The 19,041-nt window shown below is 47.0% G+C and overlaps 1 protein-coding gene across 1 annotated transcript in view; it reads right to left on the bottom strand.

Moving 5' to 3' along the window:
- RXRG (retinoid X receptor gamma) overlaps positions 1–18,659 on the bottom strand; it is a 41,984-nt gene extending 23,325 nt beyond the window's left edge. Inside the window, exons 1-2 of the mRNA XM_084776717.1 lie at positions 18,085–18,659; positions 3,622–3,869 (exon numbers count right to left, since the gene is read on the bottom strand). Of these exons, the coding sequence (XP_084632843.1) occupies positions 3,622–3,869; positions 18,085–18,133 (297 nt within the window). The 5' untranslated portion in view covers positions 18,134–18,659. The remainder of the gene's footprint in view (positions 1–3,621; positions 3,870–18,084) is intronic.
- Between the last annotated feature and the right edge of the window lie 382 nt (positions 18,660–19,041).

A 19,041-nucleotide genomic window follows, 5' to 3' on the forward strand; every position in this document is an offset into this window, starting at 1 on the left:
CTGCTTTCTTTCAGCCCATGTTCTTGTTTTCTCTGAGACAGGTTTTCATTCTGTAGTTCAGGCTGGCCTTGAACTCAGTATATAGCTTCCCCGGCTGGCCTTGAACTCAGTATGTAGCTTCCCCGGCTGGCCTTGAACTCAGTATATAGCTTCCCTGGCTGGCTTTGAACTTGTAGGGCTCTTTCGGCTTCAGACTCCCAAGCATTAAGATTATAGGTATGAGCCACTACAACTCATTTATTTAAATGAATGGTAATACCCTTTGCAAACCCCAACATTCACCCATATACCATAATGCATCCTTCTAACTACCAGGCTTTGTTTGTCTTCCCTTCCTTGAATGTGCTTCTAGAAAAGAAAGTGAACAAACCCACACTCATTCTGAAAGGCGGGAAATGGCACACATATTATTCCACATTCCAACTGCCACCTGAAGCCTAAGGCCCTAGCACCCATGATTGGGCAACTTGGGCTCCTCTTGGGTTTTGCTCTTGTATGTGTTGTTCACACAACACGCTGTGATTTCTCTGCACGATGTAAACAACACCCAACCATACAAGATTTCCTGGGTGTCAGGGTAACGTGGTATAAGAAATGTTTCTACATGGTTCTGAAGACTGACCAGTCGCAGGATCTCCATAGTAAGATGGCAAATGAACTCCAAGGATGGACATGCTATAGTCTGAGGACCAGAAAAAGCCAGTGTGTCAGCTCAAGACCAAAGGCAGGAAAATATTACATACAAACAGGCCCAGGATGCGACAGATGGTTTAGTGGAGAGGTGCTGGTGGTACAAGCATGGGTTTGGGTCCCCAATACTCACATAGCTGGCAGATAGGATGGAGTTCATCTGACACCCCTTTCTCCAGGCTAGGGATGAAGATGGACTGACTGATCCTAGGGACTCACTGAGCAGCTAGCCTAGCTTAGAGTGGCACTTCAGGTTCAGTGAAAGACACTGTCTCAGAAAGTAAGGTTGAGAAATGATTGAGAAAGAAACACGGGGCTGGAGAGATGGCCCAGCAGTTGGGAGCACTGACTGCTCTTCCAGAGGTCATGAGTTCAATTCCCAGCAACCACATGGCGCCTCACAACCATCTATAATGTGATCCGATGCCCTCTTCTGGCCTGCAGGTGTACATGCAGGCAGAGCATTGTATACATAATAATAAATAAATAAATCTTTGAGAAAGAAACACAAAGCTGACTTCTGGACTGCCTCTGCCACACTCACCCACCAGCAGGAATGAGTACACACGCATGTGCACACACATACAGTCTGCACTCACATGCACGCACGCACAAACACACACACACACACACACACACACACACACACACACACTGTCCTCCTAGGCTGTAGGACTGGGAGCCATCTGGAAGAAGAGTTCTTCCTTAATCATTTGGATTTCCAGCTTTTTAATCCTAATCTGACCTTCAGGTGATTGGATGGAAACTGTCTGTCCTAGGGTAGGTACACTGGCTTATCCATTCCACCTATGAGGAGGGTATAAATGTTAGCCTCATCAGGAACGCTGTCATGGAAATGTTCATAATAATGTTTATGCAGACAAACTGAGCATCGAACAGTCTATCAATGCTACCCCCACCCGCAAGTATGCAGAAGAATGGAGCGGGGCGTCCTGGCTGTTTACAGAGAGAAAGGACAGTACAACAAGTGGGATTTTTGTTCCTAAATCTTCTCCTTCTAGTGCCCCACATCCTTGTGCTGCTCCTTTGCAGTACACTTCCCGCTAGAATAGGCACAGCCTATTTCCCCACCAGTGACAGAATCATCTCTGTAGTTTTCTTTGGCCGTGTGCCTATGAGGGATCATCTTGCTTGTGTTCCTTGATATGGAAAGCCCTGGTCCCCGTGGGTGGCACTGTCCCCCTAGTCAGGGGTCACTGGACTATGTAATAGTGGAAAAAGCAAGCTAAGGGCTAGTGCAAAGGCCGTGTGGCTCTCAGCTTCTTAACCATGGCTGGAATGTGGCCAGCATCTCAGCTTCCCACAAAGATAGACTATCACCCAGAACTGTGAGCCAGAACAAACCCTTCCTCCCATAAGTCGTTTCCGTCAGAGAATTTTGCCACAGCAACAGGAAAAGAGTCTAAGACAGCACTCATGGGAAAGGCTATGCACAACTATTTCCTGGTTAGCTCTTGATCCCTCAGCCTAAGACAAGGGACTAGCTGTTAGGCCGCTCTGAAACATGGGCATTATGAGCAGAAGGTAGATACTCATTTTTGTAAGCTTTTGATGACAGGAATTGTTTTTCTTTAAAGAATTTTTATTAACTTTTGTCATGTGTGTGCATGTGTGTGTGCATGCATGCATGTGTCTGCATGTGCATGTGTGTGCATGTGTGTGTGTGTGTGTGTGTGCGCGTGTGCTTTATCTGCCTGTGTACATCCACTTCACATGTGTGCAGTGTCTGCAGAGGCCAGAGAGGGTGTTAGATCCTCTGGAATGGCAATTACAGGCAATTGTGAACCACCATTTGAGCACCAGGAGCCAAACTCAGGCCTGTTTTTTGTTTTGTTTTGTTTTGTTGCTTTTTGGTTTTTTTTTTGTGTGTAGGGGTTTTTTGGTGTTGTTTTCATTGATGGTGGTGGTTTTGTGTTTTGTTTTGTTTTGTTTTGTTTGTTGAGACAGAGTTTCTCTGTGTAACAGCCTTGGCTGTCCTGGAACTTGCTTTATAGACCAGGCTGGCCCTAACTCACAGAGATCCACCTGCCTCTGTCTCCCAAGTGCTGGGATTAAAGACATGTCTCACCTCCACCACCCAGCAATAAGTGCTCTTAATCACGGAGCATGCCAGTGATAATATTTTCATATAGCATTATTGTAGCAGCAGCCCGTCACTCCAAAAGGAGGAAACCATGACTCTTAGAAGGCCAGGCCATCTGGGGCTCCACAAAGCAGTAGCTCTGCTATGCAGACCCCTTTTCTCCATGGCATCAGAAGACACTCGGAATTCAGGTCAAGGTTTCTCCTTGGCTTCTGTTTGTCTCTCACACACCATGTATGTATATACACCTAGTTCTAGATTTGTCTGTGTGCTATGCCTGCCTATTTCCCCTCTTAGTTGAAAATACTTAGCAAAGACGTGCCCTGATCGTTTCTGTGTTCCCTTTAACAAAACATATGGTATCTCATTGCCTAGGTACCCCTCTGTGTGTACATAAGCACGCATGTATGTGTGCACATATGTCTTGAGGCCAGAAGTTGACATGAGGGACCAAGAAGCCTTCATGAGTCCTCCTGTCTCCACCTTCCCAACACTTGGATCACAGGTGTATCCTGCCATGCCCTGCTTTTTTTGTGGGGGCCGCGGATCTGAACTCGGTTCCTCATGCTTGTATGGCAAGCACTTTACTGGCAGAGCCATTTCTCCCACCCCTTATATCATTGGTTCTCAACCATCCTAAGCACAGACAGTGAGGTCCTGGAAGGAGAGCAGGCTACAGAGCAAATCTAAACACTTCAGCAAGGCCACACTGAGCATGCTTGCCTATGGCTCCAGCTCAAGCTCTTAGTCTGGCGTGTGGTCTACTCTAGGAGCAGCCTCCAGCCTTGAAGATGGCTATACTAGCCTTGGAGAGAAACGCCACCTACCTGAGAGCTGGGTGGGGCCACCAAGTTGATTCCTGGAGGGGCTGCCAATGCTCCTGAGGGGGGACCCATGGCGGAAGTGATGACTCGATACGGAGAGCCGAGAGCATTGAGGGGGGTTCCCACGGCACTCAGCGTCCGCGGGGCACTCACAGGAGTGTCTGTGTAGCTGGAGTGGCTGTCCATTGGCTTCCCTGTGGACAAGGCCGCCGACGGGCTCATGGCTGTGGAGCCAGTGTGGCCAGGGGAGCCTGTGGAAAAAAAAAATCATAGGATGTGAAGAGGCTAAGGAAGCAAAGTTAGGGCCCCTGTGGAGGCAGAGGCACAGCATACCCCTAGTTTTGTTCCCTGGGGGCTTCTCCTCCTTTTGGCTACTTCTTATAAATGCTAGCTGCTCAGATAGACAAAGTGCATGGATAGATATGACCATGTCATGGCTCACAAGGTCTCAGGCCTCTGTGACTGTGTCCTGGACCAGTCAGTCAGGAAAAGCAAGCTAATGCCCATGTGAAGAGCAGGGTGAACAGGTGCCCGAGCTTCACGAAGATTCCCTACTTGAAGCTCTTACAGAGAGCTGGGGCAAGGCTAAAATCCATTCACCCATATGCAAACTGGGATGACTGAAGTGGCTTTGTGGGCACCAGGCCCCAGGAAGGCTGGGGAGACAAGTGCACACAGCCTTGTAGACAGCACTTTCACCTGGGGACAGGGTGCTATGTCACTAGCGCCTGTGGGGAGAGGTTCTAGGAGCACGGAAGCAGTGACCAAGAGATTATCATAAACTAGTTTGTTAGCTCAGTTGAACCCATGTTCCTTGTAGCTAGTAGACAACACAAGACACAAGAGAGGAATGGGTGCTTTCCTGTCATCTTGAGAGCCCACCATGGGACATTCTCACCAGTGGAGTTAGAAACCGCAGTCTCTGCAAAAGAGTCTAGAGACACATCAAGGGCAGCGCCCCCCTGACTGTGGCCCTGGACTTCTCAGCAGTCTATATAAAAGGACAGATGCAAAGAAATGTGCAAAGTCACTGCCCTTAGTTCAGCCATGCAGCATCTTGTATACAGGGACAGAGGATAGAAAATGAGAGAATTGAGTGGTCAGCGTATGGCCTGCAGGAGAAGCTGCCCAATGCCAACCCCTCCCATGAATTACACTCTACATGAGGTAGACAGGGTTCTGAACAGTAAGTGCTAGGACTGGGAGGCAGGAAACACCCTTCTCCATTAAAGTGCTGGGGTCGAGCAAGGGGTGTGAGAAATTAACTGTAGACTTGGTCTTAAAGAGCCACTAAGAAAGTGTGCACCTGCAGCACCTCTCGGCCCTTCTGCTTCCTTAGTGAAGGTCTATATGAGCAAAGGGGTTACTCTAGAGCTGGCAAGATGGCTTGGTGGGTAAAGGCACCAACTGCCAGGTCTAGAGACTGGAGTTCAAGCCCTGGGACCCACATAGTAAAAGGAAAGAACTGGCTCCCACAAACTGTGCTCTGACAATGTACATGCACTGTGGCGTGTGCGTTTATACATCTACACACACACACACACACACACACACACACACACACACACACACACATGCATGCCCACACACACATGCATGCCCACACACACACCTATACAAGAAAGAAAGGTTAAAAAAAAATTAAACATGGAAAACTGTTTCATGCAAACAAATTCAAGACCACACACTCACCCACACCTGGGCCCAACATTCACTTTTATCTGAATGTATCATTCTGAAAGGAACTATTTAAACTTTTTTAAAAGCAGTAAATTGATCTTAGAGAAATACCAGTCCTAATGGCTAATCTTCATTGTCAACTTGACTTCGATTTAGATTCACATAGGAGATGCACCTGGACAAGTATGTTTCCAGAGAGGTTTAGTTGAGCAGGAAAAACTTGCCCTGAATGTAGCTGTCATCACCCCACTGATGGGGGTTCTGAACTGAATGAAAGGGGGTAAATGACAATACCAGATGGGTGCTGGCATTTCTTTCTCTGCTTTCTGATCTGCTTAGATATGAGCAGACAGCCCCATACCACAGAGGCTAGCCCTGCTGCAGCCCCACACCACAGACAGAGGCTAGCCCTGCTGCACCATCTTCCCTACCATGATGGACCGTATCCTCCAAACTGTGAGCCAAAATAAAACCTTTTTCCCTTAAGTTGCTTCTTCCCAGGTTCTTTGTCATGGAAATGAGCCAAGGAACAATACACCAAATACAAAGTATATTGTATTTAGAAGGAAGGGAGGGAAGGAGGGAGAGGGGGAAGAAGGGAGGAAGGAAGGTAGGAAGGAAGGAAGAGGAAGGGAAGAGAAAGGAAGAGAGAAAGATTGATTGCATAGAAGCATAAAAATAGATACTAAAGAATGTATACGTTGTTTTATAGATAAACTGAGATGGTAACATGCAATCAGTTTGAAGGTTGAAGCATATTGTTATTACCTGTAGTAAAAATGAAGGCAATTCGATTATGAACTGAAGTGGTGAGCAAGGTTCTTTGTTAATATAGGATAAAACAGTGCATTCATGCCCAGTTTTTAACTGTCTTAGACGGGTACAAGGCCAGCAAGATGGCCCATTGGGTAGGGGTACTTGCTGCCAAACCTGATGGCACAGGTACTTTGTCTAGGACTCACAGAATAGGAGAGATCTAACTCCTGTAGGCCATTTCTGATCTCCCACATATGTCATGTCACATGTATGTTACAAGATAAACACACACACACACACACACACACACACACACAAACATACTCTCACACAAGCAAATAAATAAATATTATTTCTACTTTTAAATTTTAATGTGGCTAACTTCTGATGTGCCAATGAACCCAGAAGGGGTACACAATTCATAACCAGATTTTCAAAAATGAAATCAAATTCAAAGAGACAAATGCATCTTTCACAAATGGTTTGGAGCTCTGTCCCTCATGATGACCTAGTGGTTCTTAGCAATGGTGGCTTTGATTTTTAGCAAAGATACTGGACTCTGCTATGGGTTGAATGTGTGTATGACACTCCACAACTCGTTTTGGAACTCGAACCCAAGGTTTGAGGAGGCGAAGGGAGCCTCAGGGTACACCATCATAAATAGATCAATGCCCTTCTAAAAGAAGTGTCAGAATGCTACGAGGCCTTCCAAATCTTCTCTGCACGTGAGGAGACAGCATTTGTGTCTTTCCCACTCATCCCATCATGAAAGGATCAGAATTTACAACAAATGCCATGGTGAGAGTAGAAAGCCAGCCCTCCACAGACACTGAATCTGTCGGAGCTTTGATCTTGGACTTTGAAGCCTCAAGAATTACAAGCAAAAAAAAAAAAAGTCATTATTTATAAATTAGCCCATGTGAAGTACCTTGTTATGGCAGCAGGGACAAGCTGGAACAGTTGCTGCCTTTGGTTCACTTTGTTTGAGGACCCTGTCTTTACCTCCTGTCTGCCTTGCTGGCTCCCTGATCCTGCATCTTGAAAATGCCCTTAAACTACTCTACAGAGTTCATTTTTCTTTCTTCAATCAGCAGCTTTTTAATAAAATGACTTATCTAATGGAAATTCCTCCAGAGGTCCCCTTCCTTCCTGACAGTAGACCAGGGGAAAGTGCTTTCTTTCTGTGGGCCTCGTTTCTCCCAGCAAGGAGATGGTACTTGTAACTTTATGGTCCTTCCAGCTATCTCTGTTCTGTGAGTGATGCCAAGAGCACAGCTTTCAGGCACTAGAGAGAAAAGATAGGCGACAGTAGTCTGGAACGGTCTTAGCTTAACCACTGGCTGTGGGAGCCCTGCTATCACCAACTTGTCCTTGTCTGGCCTTCAAGCTGTCTAATGAGTATAGCTTGAAACGCTGAGTATTATCAGGAGCCAAAACTGTGACAAGCATCTATAGAACACCGAAAGAACACCATTGCTTTCCAAAGTCTACGTATGTTATGACATCGATGACATTTGGGTACAATCCTGTAAAGGAGACACAAGCTATGATGTGGAAAAAATGCCCTAGGTTCACCTCCAGGCCATGGAGACTTTTGTTTTCTTAAACCCTTTCTTCATCAGGGTTTTGGACACTGAAAGTCCACCATCACTTTGCTGCTGCGTGCGGAGTCCATTCTCCTCAGTCTGGAGGGAACCTTCTTGCTGTGTCCTCCGGGTGTGCCTGCTTTGCTTCCTGTGTCTCCTCCTCTTCTTAGAACCTAAGTCCTGTTGGACTTCTCTGTTGAACTGGGTGGACTGAGACAACCACACCTGCCTCAGAGAACTAGAAAGAGTGCCGGGGATCCATGGTGCAGTGGCACCACCCGGAAGGCTCATTACACTGTAGGGAGTATGAAGACGGGACTGTGTGACAAGCGAGAGCCACAGAAGATTAGCGCTGTGAAGATCAAAAGGCTGGGGATGTGACTAGGTGGGAGGACTTGCCTATGGTGCACAAAGACTTGGGGTCAGTATCTAGTCCTGAAAAATTAATTAGTCCAATCCAGTTAGTGAATGCTTAGGTAAGGGTTTCTATTGGTAGCACTGATACAAGCACACCAGGGTTTTTAAATATTGACTCTTCTGAATGACTGGCTCATAAACAGCCCAAAGTGTTCCTCTGTCACCCCCCTCTACCCCAGTGCTTCCCTTAGGTTCCCTCATATTGTCTCACAGTTCATCCTGACACACAGATCCTCTTTGACGACTTCTCTTCAGAATTCCTGGTGACCAGTGGTCCGGCACCCCTTTGCTTGCCCAGCCAGGGTGGGTGACATGCATCCCGGACTAGCCATGAATGTGCCCCAACACATCTGTAGACCCCAATATCATGCCACAACGTCAGACATTCGGACACCCCTGTTATAAACCTACCATCATGGTTCCTAGCACTGCGCTCAAATATGATCTGTTGACTAATGATTGTACAGTGAAACTTTTGTTAATTATTATGCATAACTAGATGTAGAATTCATCTACACAAATGACTTGAATGGGAAATCAATGTTCCAGACAGTTATCAAACCCAAAATCTGTGGAATCTCTGAACAGCAAATGAAGTGTGTGTGTGTGTGCGTGTGTGTGGGTGTGTGGGTGTGTGTGTGTAAAGGACAGAGAGAAAGAGGGAAAAAGAATGAGGGAAAGGAATAGAAAACAGAGAGAAGGGGAAAAGAGAAAAAGACATACTGATTGAGGAGGAGAAGAGAGAAAGAAGTACTGGGACTTACAGAATTCTTACCAAGGTAAGCAGTTGCTTAGCAACCGGTCCTCAGCCAATGAGAGTGAAATGTCAAGCCTGTAGTCTTTCTGACTGGCCAGACAAGGGAGCAAATGGCTTGGCATGTCCACCCCTTTGCTGCTGTGCCAGGATGGAGAGTTTGTTTTCCCACTGGCAACCCTCTTCAGGAGGGCAAGGACACTTGTCATGAGCCATTGATAAAAGCTAACGCCCACCCATGGGGAAGGAGGCAGCTTCTCAGAACTGGATTCTCCACAATAAGTCGGCGTGAGGGGGGAGCATCCCGGGACACTGTCCCACTCTGATTTCTCCCACGGTGGGGGAGCAATCCCATACCCAAGCCTCCTTCCCTTCATCCAGTAGAAGGATATTGTGCCTAAGCTGACAATTAGAATGTTCGATGCCTGGCTTGTTCTTTGTTTAAGGAAAACTTACACATCTTTCCCCTACTTGGCTCTGAATACACAGGCAGGCTGCTGAGAGAGTTCGGCAGGGGACTGCCATATGAAAGGCTTTAATTGACACTTTTGTGTTGTCTCCTCTCCTGAATGACAATTATTAACTAATATTATTGAGGAATTGCCATGAGCCAGACAGAGTTCTCAACACTTTACATACATTAAGTCACCTCATGCCAACAGCACTTAAAAGCTTGTAGTTAAATTTTTTTTTTACTAGCCAATATTCATTGGGTGGACCAATGGCCGCCGTTATGATACTCTCATGCATGTGTGTAATATATGAAGCTGGTAATCTCATTGTCCCTGCTTGTGGGGCTCTAAGACCTGAGAGACAGTGGCATCAAACAACTTACGTAAGGGAGTAAGGCATTTGAGACTAAGGAGAGCAGCAGGGCTTGGCTTTAATGCTGGTCGGACAAGGCTAGTTTCTAGCGATTTCCTGAGACAATCCTTCCCATTTGTTTCTTCCTGATTCAGCTCTTGGCCCCTCTTGGGATCTTGACCCTGAATCCTTCTAACAGGACTCTCCTGCTCCTGACTAAGCCCTTCAGAGTGCAAACCCCAACTGTTTCTTTGTTTGTTTGTTTTTTCTGTAGGGCCCCTGGCCAGCACAACCTTTCATTGGAGAGCTAGGATCAGCTGCAAAGTGCAAAGGCAGCCAGCCTTTCCCAGCCACTGAGGGCAGTTCTGGTGAGCGCAGACAGTTCAGGAAGAGGCTTCTTCCAGTGCTTGAAGCAGGGACAGGGGGTGGAGGGGGGGAATGGGGGGGTAGGGGGAGGGGAATACTTTTTTCTGTCTTTTCTCTTCCCTCCACTTTCCCTCCCCACCCCCACCCCTCCTGACTCCTTCCACTCCCGCTCTGAAACCCTGTAATGATGGAATGGTGAAAAGCAGGGAAAGATTGATAATCAGCCTCATTATTACCAGCATTATATATAATTATAGCAGAACCTCACTCATTTGGATCAATTGAGAGGAAAATCAGTTTAAATTCGTGACAAGTTGGCAGATTACTTTTAAATTACAATTTTATTACTTCTAAGTAACACACGTGAATAGTTTGTGTTTCGAGTACTGTAAGCTAATGGTTACTAAGTGGGGATTTTATAAAACCTGCTTTAAAAGACTCTTTTGTAATTAACACCCCGTTAATATGCTAATGACACTCCTACTATGCTTTTTAAATTGCTTGAAAACAGATGTATCTTAAATAGGCTCAATGCTTCTCTCATCAGCTTATTTGCGTAACAAACCTTCTTTATTTTTATTTTTTGTAAATCAGCAAATACAAACTAGTTTATTCCATAATAACCAGTTCTTTTATGTTTATTATTTGTGAGTGTGTACAGATTGCACACGAATGCGGGTATGAGTGTGTGGATGTCAGAATACAACCCCAGCGTCAGACTTCAACTTCGCCTTATTGAAGACAGGCCCTCTTTGGTTGTGGTGGTGGTAGTTGTGGCAGTGGTGGTGTTTATGGAAGTTTTGCCAAGGAGGCTAGCCTAAGAGCTTCCTCTCTCTTGGGCTCTGCTCTCCTCCTCTCCTGGCTCCGCCTCCCTTCTTGGCTCCGCCTCCCCTCCTGGCTCCGCCTCCCCATCTCCGTGTAGACATTTTCTGTGTCCAGCTCTTCAGTGTCTCCCAGGGATTCTAAGTCACACCCTCATACTCACTGAGAAAGTGCCATCTCCCCAGTGCCCTATAACATTAATCACCTTTCTCAACTGACTGTGTCATAAATCAATTAAGACTATATTGCCTTTGATTAGGAACCAGACTTACAAGACTTCAAGAATCATCTTGGTTTATAAAGAGGGAATGAGCTCAGAGACAGATCCAGTCAGGGCCTCACCATGTAAACCTCCAGGTCTCCTGATTTCTCAAACCAAGCATATTGTAACCACTAAATAATGCCTGTAATCATGACATTCTTCATGAATCTATGCTGCCATTTCCATAGCAACTACTAGCTTTTTCAAAACCTTTTTTTTTTTTTTTTTTTTTAGTGCTATGTGCCAAGCTCCAAGACAAACCTTAGATAGAACCAGTCTCACCTGAGGCCACTGTCTGTTTCATTCCAACAACAGTCTGGTACTGACTGGTTTGTTAGGAAAGACTCATCCCCTATAGGCAGATGAGCAAACAGAGGTTCCTGTTGACAAATAGCTCTTTGAAGAGAGCTTGCTCTGAATCACTGCTGTCGGTACCATGAGTAAGCTAACACTGGGGTCTAACCTCACACCATGCCTCTCTTTCGATAGTTTTGCTTGCACACTACTTTGCCACCCAGGACCAATTAATTATAAGCCAGGCTGGTCCAGATGGGTCTGATGTTGCCCCTAACAAATGAGGTGTACCAGGGGATTTCACTAACAAAAGACTGTCTGTCCCACAAGCAAAGGTCCACATTCTGGTTAGCTTCTCTACCATGAGCCCCTTCTAGCCATGTGCCGCCTGCAGGAGCTTGAGGCAGATGCTGAGGGTCCCACTGAATAGCCACTGAACACAAGTTCTGCCCGCAGCGGCTCGTCCCATAGCCCCCCGTCTCTCTGGGCTTCTTGGTCCAGTTCTCCCAGCCTCTGATTGAGGGCAGGCTTTCCCAAAGCCTGCAGCCATCCATCCAACATTGCTGTGAGCTTTGTTCCCATACACTCTCACTCCTGGTGTCCTCCGCCCTTGGGTTCTAAGTAACCGAATGTTTCAGCTCAATACATTTCAACTCAGCCTGAGAAGAAACTCCCCAAGTTAATGGAGCCTCAGATGTTCTCAAGACTTTGTAGCCTGTGCCTATACTCCAGCAGGCCAAGCAGGGGACCGGTCCTCTGCTCCCGTGTCCTACACAAACCAGGTTTTAGCCCTTAAGCTGAATGAATGAATGAATGAACAAATGAACAAGCATTGTCTCATCAGTCTCTCTGACTGCTGCTCTGCTCCCTTCATTGCTGGGGCTGAGAAAGCACAGGTGTTCCAAACTCCAAGCCCTCCATAAACCTCCTTCTCCATCACATTCATGACTAGTAAAATGGAAAAAAGAGAGATGAAAACATTGAGTCCCAGAAATGAAACTCAGGCAAATAACCTAAAATATTTATTAAGCACTTTCCTTGCCAGTCCTCTAACTTCTTGTAAATGTTCATTTGGTTTAAAGATCACAGGCTTTTCCATTTTTAGAGTTCAAATATTAACTCTGAAATCCTAACAGGAGCTTGAGTTGACCTTTAACCTGGAAATCCTTACTATGCCCACCCCTGCCTTCTTCTAGGCACAGCAGCTGACAACAGCAACAGGGGGACTCTAGGCCATTTAATTCAAAAGTGAGGACACAGGGGTCAGGACTTAGCCAGGTCCCTGCCCTGGTGACAAGGGCTTTGGAGGACCTGGGATGGGAAGTCCCTAATCATGGCAGCCTCATGAGCCCCTGTCCTGGAATGATGTGCTAACCTGTGATTGTCTGGAACTAAGAGCCAATTCCAGGTCATGTCTACTTCAGCACGTCCCAGTGTTCATACAGTCTGACAGTTTAAGGGCAGATATGCTCTTGTAAGAAAAAAGGGGGCGGGGGGTGGGGGGAAGGTACATACAGAATTCCAGCCAGCTTTAATACCAGCCTCCAAATGTTGTATGAAAAGGGAGAACGAACTTCTTTGGTATATTTATAATTTTCCATGCCCCAAAAAGAAAAAAAAAATCTAACCCTTACAGCTGTAGGTAAATGCTTACCCACCTGAAGCGGGTAGCGGGGGGGGGGGGGGGGGGGGGGGGGGGGGGGGGGGGGGCGGCGCGGGACGCTATGGCTTAGCAGCCTGCGCCTGCCCCTGTTCCTCTTTCTGCCCACTCAGATTGCTCCAAGGGAACTGAGAAGATGAATGTGAAGATGAATGTGAAGATGGCGTACATGCCCACATCCCAGCCAAGCCACATGTCACTGGACAGTCGGGACAGATGACCTGTGGGATGCTTTGCTTAACTGTGAGGATGGTGCTTTACAACCAGGGTGTTGGAAGTCACAACTCACAGAAAGGCAATTAGAAATGGAGATAAAAACTTCTCTAGAGAGATTCCCCTAGAGACCAGCAGCCTTGCCAGAGCCCAGCCAGAGCTATAGTTGTTTCTCACTCTAAGGTTTGATGCAAGACTCTCTGGTGGATGGTGTGTAGCCTGTACAAGTGTCTGCTGCCTACTGTCTTGGCCAACCCTTGCCCCAGAATGGAGAAATCCAGCACATGTTCAAACAAAATGGGATCCGCTTAGAGGGGAAAAAAGATACACCTTTGTTTAGTTCCCTGCCTCCCCGCTGAGATATTTTATTCTTTTGCTATGATGATTCAAAAGAAAAAAAATTGCTATGAACCATAAGCAACCATATGTTGTAAATAATACGGGGGAAAATATGTTGCCTTTACAAGTAACTCACCTATTTCAGATAGATCAGCGACTCCTTTCTACCTGCTACCCCGACCCACGCTCCCTCCCTGAGCTTAGCCACATGTGGGCGTGGCCGCATGTGGGCGTGGCCACACCGTGTAAGGTTAAGCTCAGCAGCAGCTCTGACCTTAATCACTGGACTTTGCTCCTTCCTGGCAAGATGACCCTGGACAGTTTGCCCAAGTTCTTTATGGTTCTGCTTCCCTGTCTGCAAAAGGAGGAAATGATAACAGTATTTAATCTCCGAGGATCCCAGAGAGCTCTAACACGTACAGATAGTATCCATGAGAGTGCTCAGCACACAGTAGGCGTCTGGTAAAGGCCAACTTTTGCGTTCACTCCTAGGATTGGGTCCATCTCATGAGAGCCACTCATGCCCAGGAATTCTAAACACCAAGTGTCTCCCATTTTCTGAATCTCTGTCATCCACTTTCACGCCAGAGAGGAAAACAGCAGCTGCCTTCATACACCCAGCAGCCCGACATCCAGCAGGGCTAAAGCCCCGCTCCCAGCCATCTCCAGTGTGATACCATGGGGGAAGTGAAAGATTGCTGTTTGCATAGTTTCTTCTCTTGGTTGCTATTGATCTATCTACCCCCTTTGTAATACCGTAAATGTTTCAGAAAATATACTCCTTCCTACATTTCATAAACAGCTATTTCTTCCTACACAAACCCTAACCACTTACACCCATGGTAGCTTTCAATTAACCACCCACACATCTGCAGAGGGGGGAAAAATGTGTTCTGGAAAAATACACAAATGTGAGTATACATACGTACACAAACGCTGCCAGCTCGACTCTCCTCTGTGGCTATTCTCAAGTTGAAAGGGGGCTGTTTCTACACCAAGAGCCAAGTCAGGTGGGTAGGACTCTTACAAATGAGGAAGTCCCCAAGGAGCTGTTACACCTAAGCTATTCTGCAGTCAGTGATCAGGCAGATTTTCCTGGCTGGGGTGGAAGTAGACCACTGCCTCTCTCCTTGCAAAATAAGTGTGTTGGCTTTAAAAGTTGTGAGAGGCAGTTCTGCAGAGCATGGACCTACAGCCTGACTACCTGGCTTCAGGGTCAGCTGTGCCATTTTGTGGCTGTGAGGGTCTTTTACCTCCCACAGCCTTTGGCTACTCCTCTCTGAAAGAAATGGAACATAGAACAGCAAGCAGTGTCAGTGAGCCTGCTTGCTACTGGGTTGGCCCTAACAGATCATTCTGATAGCTGGTCCCCTCATTGTAGGTGCTTGTCACCTCTGCCCCTTATCTTCTCTCCCCTGGGATTAGTGCACAGTCGGATGGGGTATCACAGGCTTTGTCTTGAATCTTCTAAAAGGAAGCATACTGGGAAACAAGTCTTTTCCTTGGCAGTTAGTTGGCAAACTCAAGACTTAGCCAAGAAGGAGAAAACAGTTCTCCTACCACAAAGGGCAGAGTCCAAGCTCAGAGAGTGGGCACTTTGCAGTTCCCATGGGCACTGGCCTTCAGCCACATCATAAGCAGGGCCCACAAATGAATGCTACTTCCCAGCAGTGACATTACTGCCCTAGAGACTCTTACAGGACCCCAGAACCTTCTGTGGCTCCATTTACTAATATGTGAAAGGGCAGGAGTTACCACCCCACCCTCGCAACATAATTATGAACACAGAGGCATTATGGGTGCAGGTGATGTCCCCATGTTTCCTGAGCCTGCACTGGGGTTCCCCTCCTTCATTGTAGGCTCTTAGACAGTACAGAAGGGGCAATATTTTGGCTTTGAGTGTAGGCCCCCTCTTAACTGGCTCATGCAAACAAAATGGAGGACATCAACAGAATCAAGCAAAATAAACCATTCCTTTCTTAGGAATGGCAACGAAAGGCATCATCAGAAGCAAGGATTAAACAATGCTTGCCCGTGTTATATCAGGTCTGAAACCCAATTACACTAAATACTGGAGCCTCCACAAATTATAAAAAGTGAAGCCAGCAGAATGTGTGGGTTTTTGCAAATTTAGTTGTACATTTTTCCAGACCCCCAATTCGTTATTCTACAATAATATCTGGTATTTAAATTAATTTGCATGTTGGCTTCTGAGCAAATGGGAGGAATAAAAATATTAATTTGTATTTGGTACCAAATGTACAGGCAACACTCCCCCTCCTGTGGGCTAGCTATCTCACTTAATTCTCAAAGCAAAACTCTAAGAATGAGACTAGAAATTCTATTTTAGAGACTGAAGATGTGAAGATGTGAAAGTCTAAAGAGGTTCAGGACTTGCCTAAGATCACAAAGACAAATGATGGAAAACTAAGGACCAAAGCCAAAGATCTCATTCTGTCTGTTCTGTCTGTCTGTCTGTCTGTCTGTCTGTCTGTCTGTCTCTCTCTCTCTCTCTCTCTCTCTCTTTCTCTCTCTCTCTCTCTCTCTCTCTCTCTCTCTCTCTCTCTCTCTGTGTGTGTGTGTGTGTGTGTGTGTGTGTGTGTCTTTCTCTGTCTATGTCTCTCTCTTTGTCTCTCACTGTCTCTCTGTGTGTCTGTCTCTTCTCTGTCTCTCTCTCTCTGTCTCTGTCCCTCTCTCTCTCAATCCCCCCCTCACTGTGTGTATATGTATATGTTTGTCTTTTGGCTACATCAGGTGAAAGCAATTCTACTATAAGTAATTAGAGGCATTTCTTGAAGCACTTTGAAACTCTACCCTTCACCACATTGAACTAATTTCTACCTTCCGTTAGGCCTCAGCTTGGTGTCTATGCAAATGAGACATCACCCCCAGACTCTCCCTAAGGTCCTTGAGTTGCTGAGGTTCACAGTTCCAGGAACCAGCCCCAAGGAATTTTAAACTAGCCCTTCTTTCTTCTCCTGTTTTGGACCCATCATCTCACAGATCTTGAGGGGCTCAAGAATCTAGCTAAAGATAAATATGACCCTCAAATAATGAAGCTCATGTACAAGGGGAGAAGTGAAGAGGTCTGAGACGGGAGTAGAGACGGCCTGGACCACAACCTGTCAGGTCATAGCATTGACCACAACTCTCAGCCATCAAATTAGCCCAAATAACTTGAACTTTACCTCATGCCCATCCCCACTGTCCCCTTGCCCCTGGGACCAATAATCAATCTTCAAATGCTTCTGTCACTGTACACAGAACAGCATTACTGTATATACTTAATGAGCTTACGCCAGCGCAAAGGGTAGTGTGTCATTTGCATTCAATTTCCAGGTGCTTGGCCCCTGTTTGGCTCATAGAGTCACTGGCCGCCCCACTCTGAAGGAATGAGATCCCTCCTCACTCAAGGGACGGTAATATATGTCATGGTGCCTCATAGAGGAATCAGTAAAGTAGGCAAACTTTCTTCCCAGGCCTTTGGATAAGCTGGCTGCCTGTTCACAGAGGAGGTCAGGAGAGCAGGGACTTCAGTTCTTAGGACCTCGCAAATCTATCTGCTTTATCCTGCCTGCCAGAATCCATACAGCACAGTTTCTGACTTTGGTTCCTAAGAGTATGAGCAGCATGCCGTCACTAGACACATGAGAAGCCAGTTGGTTTGGCTGCTGGTTGCATTTGCACATGGCTGAGTGTCTGGACTACCCCTGCCCCTGAAGGGAGGGATCCTTAGGACAGATGTGCCCCAGGCATGAAGGCAGCCAGTGGGCTCAGCCTCCTGGAGCTTCTGTAGGGAGTGAGGGACTACCCTGCCTGGCTTGGCTACTTCGAGCCTCAGTTTGCAGGTTCTAAGAGCAGAGCCTTCCCTACCCCCCAGCCTTAGATCTCGACCCCCAGAGCGGAAATGATGACAGCAACCCTTGCTGTGGAATTGGGGGCAGCAGCAGGGGAGGAGAGAAGAGGCTATTAGCAAATCAAAAGGGAAGAAAGCAGAGAGGAAAGCCAAATTAAAGGGCTATGTTTCCCTTTTGAAAATCCAATTGTAAAGAAATAAGCTTTTAAGTAAAAAACAACAACAACCTTGCCCTTGTTGCAAAGTATTTCTGGGACTTTTTTTGCCCAAGGAACGGCTTTAGATCACTTTTTTTCTGTTGTTCATTACAAATTAAACAATAGCTACATCTTAGCAATTTTCCTCACTCTTTCACTTTTCACACCCACACAGACATGTGGGGTAGTAGCAAAGCTCTTCACCTTTGTTTAAACCCTTTGCAACACGCTGGTTTAGACTCTCAGAATATCCCAGGACCTTCTTCTGATGTGCAAGCATGCCTTCACCTTGGGACCCTTCTGCCTGGACAAGCACCCACGAAACACGCAATGTACCCACTGCACACGCATATGAACATACCCGCCCGCCTTCCAATTCCAAGCTACGTTATCCTGGTTCCTCCCTGCCTCTCTCCGACAGGTTCACACTCACACAGTGAAGCCCAAGTGAGGTCCTTACCACCAAAGCCTGTGGGAAACTTCATGAAGTGGGAATAATTTCCATACATGTTTGCTGTTCAGTTCATTCCTCTGCCGCGCTTCTGAGGAGTATAGCCTCTCCGGGCTCCCAGGCACAGCCGGGCTTCCTTCAACTTGGGCTAACAAGAGTGGCCATCGCTTGCTAGCAGCCGGGGGAGCACAGGCTGGGCCAGCCCTCTGGGATTAGTCAGGAATCTGCCTCTAGATCCGAGAGTCCACATACTGTTGAGAGGCTGTGGCGGCGGCAGCAGCTGGTGCCTGTCAGTAATCACGCATAACGCTGCCGCCAATGCTACTCTTCTTGCCTCTTGCCGCCACCGTCGCTGCTGCTGTTGCTGCTGCTGCCGCCGCCGCAGCCGCCGCCGCCGCCACCGCGCCTGAGATCCTGTTGCTAGTTTGATTAACTCTGGGTTGTGCTGCTGTGAGCGACTCCTCCAGCTCCCGCTAGTCCCTAGAGGTCCCTACCGGGTGGCACAATCTATTAGCTGGGAACCAATCGATGTGTGACTGCCCTAGTAGGTCAGGAGGGAAGGGGGAGGTGGCAGGCGTTAAAGACTCTTTAGGTGCCTTTTCCTTCACTCGCACCCACAAAAATCAATGGGGTTTTATTAAAATGCATTTTCTCACTCTGGCTCCTCTCTGTCCAGTGCACTTGTTATTTGATCTGTGAAAAGGGGCGGGGGTGGGGGCCAAGAGAGAACAGAGGCCTTTCATAAGCACAAAATTAGAAAAGCATGAGACTAGATGCCCAAAGACAGAAAAACCAAAATAGAGCAAGCAGCCTTTGGATTTGGGCTGGGCCACTCCTGCTTGGGTGGCCAGCCACAGTGGTCCATGTCCTAATAATGGAAGCTTGACAGAGTAGGCAGGAGCCAGAGCAGGTTCACAAGGAAGCTTACCTACAGGTAGGAAGGAGATGCTGCCTCCACAAAGTGGT

This window comes from Acomys minous (assembly GCF_964271855.1).
Source record: "Acomys minous genome assembly, chromosome: 1".
In the NCBI taxonomy this organism is placed as follows: Eukaryota; Metazoa; Chordata; class Mammalia; order Rodentia; family Muridae; genus Acomys; species Acomys minous.